Source organism: Coenobita brevimanus, chromosome 110, assembly GCF_032717465.1.
Source record: "Coenobita brevimanus isolate Jiangsu-jjx chromosome 110, ASM3271746v2, whole genome shotgun sequence".
Classification (NCBI taxonomy): domain Eukaryota; kingdom Metazoa; phylum Arthropoda; class Malacostraca; order Decapoda; family Coenobitidae; genus Coenobita; species Coenobita brevimanus.
Genome location: NC_137063.1, coordinates 37,862,380 through 37,872,152, shown reverse-complemented (window position 1 = coordinate 37,872,152; position 9,773 = coordinate 37,862,380). Strand labels below are relative to the sequence as shown.

At 42.9% G+C, this 9,773-nt stretch overlaps 1 protein-coding gene across 1 annotated transcript in view; it reads left to right on the top strand.

Annotated features, from left to right (window-relative positions):
- The first annotated feature begins 2,893 nt into the window (after positions 1-2,893).
- Positions 2,894-9,773, top strand: part of LOC145417550 (ras-like GTP-binding protein RhoL) — a 32,245-nt gene continuing 25,365 nt past the window's right edge. Inside the window, exons 1-2 of the mRNA XM_080286258.1 lie at positions 2,894-2,962; positions 8,384-8,470. Of these exons, the coding sequence (XP_080142384.1) occupies positions 2,960-2,962; positions 8,384-8,470 (90 nt within the window). The 5' untranslated portion in view covers positions 2,894-2,959. The remainder of the gene's footprint in view (positions 2,963-8,383; positions 8,471-9,773) is intronic.

The following is a 9,773-nucleotide window of genomic DNA, read 5'->3' as shown; positions in this document are numbered from 1 at the left end:
TGCAAATCTTAAATGTTAACTGTGCATCTATAAGGAGGAAGTTGTTGTTATGGCGGTGACTGTGTAGGCGTGATTCCCAGATTCCTGTTGTCGTCTTTGCCCCTCGCTAATTACCACCACACACCACGCCAGTCCCCCCCACACCCATAAGTGATGACCTCTAATTATGCTGTTTGCTCGAGACAGAGACACGGGATGGGAAGAAGAGGAGGAGGTGGAGTGTGGAGGGAGCGGGGTGAGAGAGTGGTGTTATGGAGCATCATCGTGTTGGGGACAGTTCCAGGAAACGTATTCATGTGACTTAGGAGGCTCCCTGGTTCCTCCTTGGTTTTTGCTTGTATAGTGTATTGGTAGGGGCACATACCATCCATTCATTTGATGTAGTGCTGCCTTCTAGTGACTCCACGCTCCCTGACAATCCAAATGATTTCCAGAATTCAGGAAGCTATTTTCTACGTCCATTACAACAGTTACCTGTTTGTAATTCATGCATCAAAAATTAAATTCCTCCATCTTTCAGCTCGCCCCAGTCTGCCACATGAATATCCTCTCATTTCAATAACACAAAACTCAGTCCTTCATCATCTCTTTACATTATCGAGGTCACCTTTTCTCGTCATATGTATCTTGGAAGCACAGTATTATTTTTTTCGCTAAATCAGCTTCGTTGACGCTGGGTGTGCTGAACTCACTCTGCATTTTCTTGATTCCGTTGCTGATTTAATACGGGGGGGGGGGAAATATTGCAGGCTGCCACTTTTACACTCACTCAGTTGCATGAACCCTTTAGATTCGATGGCATGCTTTTCACTTCGATCAGTCAACCACGAGATGATTTAGTGTTATATTAGATATAACTCAAGGAAAAGAAAGGGATTAATGAAGACTAGAACATCTCCATTTTACAAAGTCTCCCCTAAACTGAAGAAAATCGTTGGAGGGAGGTAGGACTAAAAGGAAAAATGTTATCGGCCTACAGGTGTTACGAGAATGATGGTGATGACGATAATATAGACCTGCTTTATTTGTCGGTACTCCCTCACGTTATGTTTTTATCTCCCTTATTTTCCTTTACTACCCCACGTCCCTCTTCCCTCACCCTCTCGCGTTCTTGTTTACGAGGCTAATTCCCTGAAGCCTGTAATGCCATGGTGGTAATTCCCCGGGAGAGCCTCTGAGTGCACGCGGGATGAGTGAGTGCGTGAGTTGAATGAGAGTGAGTGAGAGAGTTGAGTGAGGGAGGTAGTGAGTGAGTGATGAGAGCGAGATGCGGCTTTCTCTCTCTCTCTCTCTCTCTTTCTCTCTCTCTCTCTTTGGCTTACCTACTGTCCTATTTGGTTTTATTTCCCTGTCTATCTGTTTATGTGTCTGTGTGTGTATGTGTGCATGTCTCTCTCTCTCTCTCTCTCTCCCTGAACTGTAATTGAAAGTTTCCCAATAAATCGGAGCAAATAGCCACCTTAACTCTCACACCTGTCTTGACCTGATGTGACCTAATCGTGCAAATAGGACATTGTTTTTTTCAGACTCGGTATTTTTGGGTCTTAATTTTTATGTTTCCGTTTCCTATTCATTCTAATTTTAAGACGGATGACGGAAAATGATGATGATAATTTCTGTTTCTGGGTAACACACACACACACACACACACACACACACACACACACACTGTCTCTCTCTCTCTCCCCCGCGCAAAGCTCCGGGTGGCCTGTAATATGGAGGTCAATCACATTACTGCAATGGCATTACAAGTTGCAAGGCGGCTTAAACGCGAGCTCTTAGCTGGGTAATATGAAGTTAGCAAAGTTTGAACGATGAGGGGACGAAAAAAAATATACGAGAAGTGTGCAGTCCAGCATCGTCTATCGCAGTGGCTCTCAGTGGGGGGTAGTTTCCAGGGTGGGGGGGGGGGAGAACCCAGAGGAAATGTAATGACTGGGCTGAATAAGTGTGTGTTAGTCATGCCCAACCTTTGATTTATACTCCTATTCATTCTTTATTTTGTCTCTGCCTCATCCACTGAAGCGTGTTTGTGTTTGTACCGGTGTGAAATAGGCTTCTTTCCTCCCGTCTGTTGCCTGGCCGCCTCTCTGCGCCATCTCTTCTTTGTTCTGGTCATCTCAAGTGCAAGGTAAAGTCTTCAGCAAGTCCGACACCCAAGGGTAGGCCAGACACCAGTTTATCAGTTCTGCACTGTCTTATACGCCAGAAATATTCACCACGTTCTGTAGCTTCACATAAACGGATGCGTGTATGTGAAGCAAGAATATTCTGAAAACACACACACACACACACACACACACACACACACACACACACACACACACACACACACACACACACACACACACACACATCTCCAGTTTCCTCTGATGTGTGAAAACAAAGTAAAAAACGTGCGCCATGGGGGGTGTTAGGGAGAGATAACAGTGTCTTTTTATCTCTTCCATTTCCTGACTCCCCCCCCCCCTCTCCGACTTTTCAGTACCCTCCCTCACTCCCTCTTCGTCTTCTCCCCCTCCCATATCTCGCTTTTATCTTCCCCCCCCTCTCTCTCCCGTCCCCCTCCCGATATCCCCCCCACTCTCTCTCTCTCCTCATCCACCCTCCCTCTTCCTCCCCCACCCTGTTTGTCTCCCTTTCCCCTCCTCCCTTTCTTCCTCGCCTAATCATCTCAGCTCCCCCTCCACTCTCCCCCTTCGTTTCTTCCCTCCTCCTCCTCCTCTTCCCCCCTCCTCTTCCCTAGTTACCCCCCCCTTTCCAACAACCCCCTCCTTCTACCTCTCCCCCGTTCTGCAACCTCGGCAGGATACAGTTGCGCTTTGACTGTCTCGTTACAAACACTTACAAAAGGTTACAGCATTTTTTGTATGTGCGTTTTAAGAAAGCGTAAGATAAACATTTACACAATCATTCTATAGTTGCATTTCGCTGTAATTCTCTTCGGCCTACTGTAATAATGGTGAGTATGACAGATTAAATGCTTGTTAAAAAGACGAGTAAGTGATCAGAGTGAGTTTTTTGCATGTGCTTTAGATAATGTAATTTGCTTCCATTTTATATTCTGCTGTAATTCTATCCTGTTTGCCGTAATAACGGTGGGTTCAGGAATGTAATCGGTTGTTGGAAAAAGGAGGAAGAGATGACGGAAGTAATTTAGCTGTGTTTTATCCATCAGCCAAAGGCGGTCGTTTTCAGTGCCATTCTTTTCGCCTTCTCACGGTTTTATTCATCTTCGGGGCGACCTTTTTCTTCTTTTTTTCTTTCTTTCTTTTTTTTTTTTTTTTACTCGGCCTAGATTTTCGTTCCCTTGCAGCTAGGAGGCAGAAAAAAAAGACAACACTACGGCTCTACATTATTTCTGTGGCACTCTTTTGTGACTCACAGTATTATTCTAGCATCAATTAACACTCAGCATTCAAGATGGAGAGATGGCAATTTTAGGCCAAGTTAGATTAAACACAGTGTAATGAAGTGGCTAATTTAGGCTTTATCTGACCCCTCCAATTATGCAAGTCTCACAAGGTATATAAAATCGCCAGGTAGTGGGAAGAATAGAATTAGGATTACGTATTTGGGTTACAGGTGTTTAAAAGATCAGTAGTTGTATCATACTCGAGATCTTTTAATTCACTTCTGGTCGCCGTAACGAGGCTGTATTGACTGAGGTAACTAGCGGTTGTTTCAAAGGCGAGCGAAAGAATACAGTGACTATTATGTGTGTCGGAAGAAAAGATTATTTGTTATGTTGTCCTGTAATGTGCTGTAACTCCCTGTTGGTTGCTGTAACTGGGGTATGAGAGTGTAATTGACTTGCAGTGGCGGGGTGAAGATTACAGCGATTTTTTCATATGTTAAAAATTTGCATGTACTAGTATTCTGTAACTCCTTTCTGGCTGATGCAGGAAGGGTGATTATAATAGTGTGCTCTGCTCTGTTACAAGAACTTAACCAAAATTATAGCCAAAATTATAGCGGCTTACTGTTGATCGAAATTGTAGTTAAAATAGTGGTTTACATTTGACTGAATTGTAAAGCAGTTAAATTTTAGTCTGGTTCTTGGGCCTAGTGTAAACATTGTGAGTGGTCGTTATTGCGTTAAATATAGGGAGCAAATAGCCAAGCCCAGGGCCCCTACGCTCCTGATGGGACTATGAAGTTGTAAAATTATTGTCTGTACTGCTACGACGACGAACCGAAGAATAAAGAATACAGCACGACGAGGAAACTGTGTCATTATCTCAATTATTGTGAGTCATTCATCACCAAGAGTCTCTTTCCTGAGCTGTAAAAAAATAAATAATAATAGTCCGATATTTTTTGTTTGAGTTTACGTCGAATATCATCAACCAGTATGCAAGGTAAAAAAATGAGGATGACGTAGTTAAATAATGCGGTCGGTAATGTTGCTCCACTCATTGATCAAAAAAGTTTGAAAATCTTTAACAGTATTCTGAAATTACTATCGCTCTTTACACGGTATTCTGAAATTACTCGATAGATTCCGAAGACTGCATCACTGGATTTCGATAGTTATTGCTCACTGTCGCGATACTGATCGCCATGGTGTATCAGGATTTATGGCGGCGATTGTACAGTTGCGGACGTGCTATATCGAGCCAGATCCTTGCGATAATGAACCAAACTGAACATTGATTTCTGAAACCCTGTGTGGTATCCGGGGTCCCAAAAATTTTCAGAGTAATATGGAAGAGTTTCACTATTGTTCAGCTAAAAAAGTTGATCACTGTTAATGTCCGCTGCTGTATACCCGATACTGGTTCTTTCTTATTGATCCGAAACTTCAAGAGGAACAGCAAACATATAGCGTGGCAGAAATTGTAGCTTCAGGATGTGAACCCAGGGGACTGGAAGGTAAATGGTTAAAATCCTTTGCATCTTAACACATCCCATCACATTCACTTCAAAGCTTTTAAATCACCTGCCAGTCATTTCACTCCTATTACCACTCAGAGCCTAAAGGTAGAGTGATTGGACTGGAAATTGCGTGAGGGCCAGAGATTGCTATGTCGTAGTACACCAACTAAGAAAAAGAAAAAAAAACATTACCCCGGGGTGTGATGAGCTTTCGAATTATTTGTTAGAGTGAAACAGTGTTCATGTGGTTCTGTTGGTGGTTCAGAATCCTTTGGTTCGTGTGTCATACTGTAATATTTCACACGACAAGGGTATTTATTTTTATTTTATTTTATTTATTTATTTATTTTTTTAGTTGGTGTACATCGTTTCAGATCCTAACAATGGGTGCAGGTTTTTGGTTCAAGTATAACTGCTTCACTCCGGAGATGTTTCCCTTACTTTATTTATTTATTTATTTATTATTATTATTATTATTTAGTGTTACGGAGGTATTTTTTCACATTAGGAGAGACTGATTAAACTTGAGATGTAAAGATACAACGTACCCGTTTAATAAACTATTTCAATAACAAACGCCTTTTCTAAGATGTGTAAAATTATCTGGGGGTAACAAATTAGAAAGAGAGAGAGAGAAAGAGAGAGAGAGAGAGAGAGAGAGAGAGAGAGAGAGAGAGTGTGTGTGTGTGTGTGTGTGTGTGGAGAAAATTAGTCAGGACCGGGATATACGATTGGCGGTTACCTGTTACCTTAAAAAAAAAAAAAAAAATGGGGTGTGTTGGTAGTGACGTAGCTCCGAACAAAAATAAATAAAAAATAATTATAAAACCTTGCATCCCATTTTATTCAGTTATTTATACATTTCTATTTATTCCTTTATATTTGAGTGTAAAGGGGAGGGACTGTAAGAAAATGTTCTGGAGAGAGGTGAAAAGAGTAAGACAGGGTGGAAGTGAAGTTAGCAGGGGAGGGAAAGATAAAAATGGTAGATTACTAGTGGAGAAGGGAGAAAAAGTGAGCAGATGGAGAGAACACTTTAAGGAATTGTTGAACATAGAGGATGGAAGTAATGCGAGTATAAGTGGCTGGGGAATGGCTGGGAGAAGGAGGGAGGTGAGAAGACAGGAAGAAATCAGTAGGATAGAAGTTGTGGAAGCAATGAAGAAAGTTAAATCGGGGAAAGCCCCAGGAATTGATGGAGTGTGTGGTGAAATGCTGAAGCATGGGGGAGAGATAGTAGTAGAATGGATGTGGAAGATGTGCAGATTGGCCTGGGAGGAAGGTAGAGTCCCGGAGGATTGGAAGTCAGGTATAATTATTCCCTTGTACAAACGAAAAAGGGAAAAAGAAGTGTGTGGTAATCATAGGGGCATTTGTCTTCTTAGTATAATAGGAAAAGTGTATGGTAGGATACTTATTGACAGAGTTAGAGAAAGAACAGATAAATTAGTCAGAGAAGAACAGGGAGGCTTTAGGAAGTGAAGAGGTTGTGTAGATCAGATATTCATTCTTAGACCTTTAGTGGAAAAGTTTCTAGAGAAGAGAAAGAAGTTGTATGCAGCTTTCATGAATTTGGAGAAAGCATATGACAGGGTGGATAGACAAGGATTGTGGAAAGTGTTAAGAATATATGGAGTAGATGGGAAGTTGTTGAATACTGTGAAGAGTATGTACGATGGTGCGAAGGCTGCAGTGCGTGTGGATGGTGAACTAAGTGAATTTTTCTCTTTGAAAGTTGGGTTGAAACAGGGCTGTGTCATGTCCCCATGGTTGTTCAATCTGTACATGGATGAGGTAATAAAAGAGGTACAAGGCAGGGTAGTGGATTTTGGAGTGGCCCTGGTGAGAGATGATAGTGTCTGGAAACTCTCTGTACTGTTGTTTGCAGATGATACTGTGTTGTTGAGTGAAGACGAAGGGAAGCTGCAAGGCTTGGTGGAAGAGTTTGGGAGAGTGTGTAAGAAACGGAATCTAAAGGTGAATGTAGGGAAGAGTAAAGTGATGGTCTTTGAGAGAGGTGAAGTCAGTGAATGTACAGCGAGGTTGGATGGTGAGGAATTGGAAAATGTGAGTACGTTTAAGTACTTGGGTAGTGTGATGAGTAAGGATGGAGGTTTGGAGGGTGAAATGCTTGAAAGGGTACAGCAGGGAAGAAAGGTTGCTGGTTCTTTGAAAGCAGTGATAAGAAACAGAGAAGTGAGCATGGAAGTGAAAAAGTTGCTACATGACAGTATTGTGATACCAACTCTAACGTATGGAAGTGAAGCTTGGACGTTGTTGGAAGGACACAAGTCAAGAGTTAGAGCAGTGGAAATGAGTTATTTAAGAGGAGCCTTTGGAGTCACATGGAGAGACAGGCTGACGAATGAGGATATAAAGGAGCGTTGTGGTGTGGATGTGGATGTGATAGGAAGCGTTATGAGGAACACACTGAGGTGGTTTGGCCATGTGGAGAGGATGGAGGGTGAAAGACTGACGAAGAGAGTGTATGTGAGTGAGGTGGAGGGGGGAAGAGGGAGGGGGAGGCCGAGGATGAGATGGAGGGATGGGGTGGAGAGGTATATGAGGGAGGGAGGTGTGAGCTGGGGGCAGGGCAGTGAAATGGCGGGGGACAGGGCGACGTGGAGGAGATTTGTTTGTGGCCACCCCAAACGGGATTGAGGCGTCTGGCAATAGATAGATAGATAGATAGATATTTTCCTGTTCATAACCCGGCGGAAGGCACAGTACCGGCCACAAAATCCCTCGCAATCTCTATAAACAATTAAGCATCGGATCCGAACGCTCTCCCTCGCTATGAAAGGGATCCAGTGCTATTTTTGAGAGTTGAATGGCCATTTTGGCGTTTCTGAATTTGGCCAGTGGTTATTGAAGTGTTTAGGTGTTTTTCGTTTTTTTTACGTAGTTGTGTTGTTGTTTTTGTTATTATTCTTATTATTCGTATTATCATCATCACCATCATCATTATTTTTATTATTATATTTAGTAAATCTATACTACTGCTACAAACAACAACAACAACAACAACAGCAGCAGCAGCAGCAACTACTACTACTACTACAGCTACTACTTCTACTACTACTACTACAGCTACTACTTCTACGGTATTGCCATTATCATATTATTACCGTTATCATCATCATTATTATTTGTTATTATCCGCTGCATAAACTAGTGTCAGACAGTGATGCTGCTGACTATAACGTGGTGTAGTATTCCCTTCACCGTGTGCTGACTGGTGTGGATGCTGACTGTGGTGAGCTGCTGACTGTGGTGTGCTGCTGCTGACTGTGTGTTGCTGACTGGTGTGGTGCTGCTGATTGTTGTGGTGTGTGGTGATGTTGGCTGGTGTGGTGTGTGGTGATGTTGACTGGGGTAGCGTGGTGCTAACTGTGGTGCTGATGACGAGTGCGGAGGTGCTAGGTGTTGTGTGGTGCTGCTGACTGTGGTATGAAGCGATATAACACTACTTTTCACTGAGTGCTGATCATGTTGCTGCCCTCAGATGACAATCGCGGGTCGAGTGCTGAAGATGGTGACAGTGGGGGACGGCGAGGTGGGGAAGACCTGCCTACTCATCGCTTACACGCAGGTCAGCTTTAGTACACGCACTTTTACCTGGCCAACTACTACCATCACCTCCACCACTACTACTTCTACTGCTACTCCTCCTCCTCCTCCTCCTCCTCCTCCTCCTCCTCCTCCTCCTCCTCCTCCTCCTCCTACTACTACTACTACCACAACTGCCACTACTGGTACATTGTTTATACCTTGTCAGTTCTTGACTTGTGAATCCATGACTGGCGTTTGACACATTTGACTTAATAATGAACAGAGGCCTGCATCTCCCACTACCACACTTACGCCCACACCAGCATACTCAGCCGTTCCAGTAACACATCAGATACCGTCGGAGGGGTTTTAAGTGAGGCGCTATCTACGGGCCACCCTGTAAATTCCCATAGGCTTACCGTACCCCCTCAGATCCCATGCTGTTTCTCATTTTAATTAGGCTGCCGACAGACGATTTTATTTAACTTCGAAAGAACTTCTAGTGGTGAGGTGGTTACTGGAGGCTGTACCAGAGAGAGAGAGAGTGGTATTCAGAATCTTCCTTTGCCCACGCTTGCGAAGTATGAATGGGAATTGACCACTTGCAAGTTTTGAGCTACGTAAGGAAGCAGAAAATATGGACACTGATAATTTTCGTAGTATCAGCATAAGTCGCGTAAAAGAATAAATAAATACTGTCCAGTGAAAATAAGTTTAACAGAACAGCAAGGAAGTTATTGTGCTTCAGTTTTGCCGTCAATAAGGAGAGTACAGTTTCGGAGACAGAGCAGTTTTCTATCGTGCTTGAGTAGTTTCTTGTAATTTTCCTCTCTTTTTTCTTTTTCTTCCGTGTATTATTAAGCAAATACCTGATATTATGTCAAAACTATCTTGACGCAGCATCTTGTTACACCGAGTATTATGTCTATACTTCGAAAGATTTTCAGTGTCGATATTATCAGCTTCTATGTAGCCGAAAAATTCCGAAATGGCCAGTTGGATATCTGTGGTGAGAGAATTATATATAAATGTTAACCCCTTCACTCTAATGACGTATTCTTTTACTCAGCTGACCCCAGACGATTTTCTTTACTTTGAAGGAGACTTCGCCGAACTGAATGAAATCGTCTGGTAGCGTCAGGAAGGAAATGAGAAGGAAGTCATCAGCTTGAAGAGGCTAGACTCTAGAGTGTTGCAGTGGAGAGATTATGTGTGTGTGTGTGTGTGTGTGTGTGTGTGTGTGTGTGTGTGTGTGGAGGGGGGTAAAGTGCATGTATGTTCGCGTTGTCAGTGTGAGGCAAACAGTCCAAGTTAATAGGCTTTAATATATCATAACAGGTCCA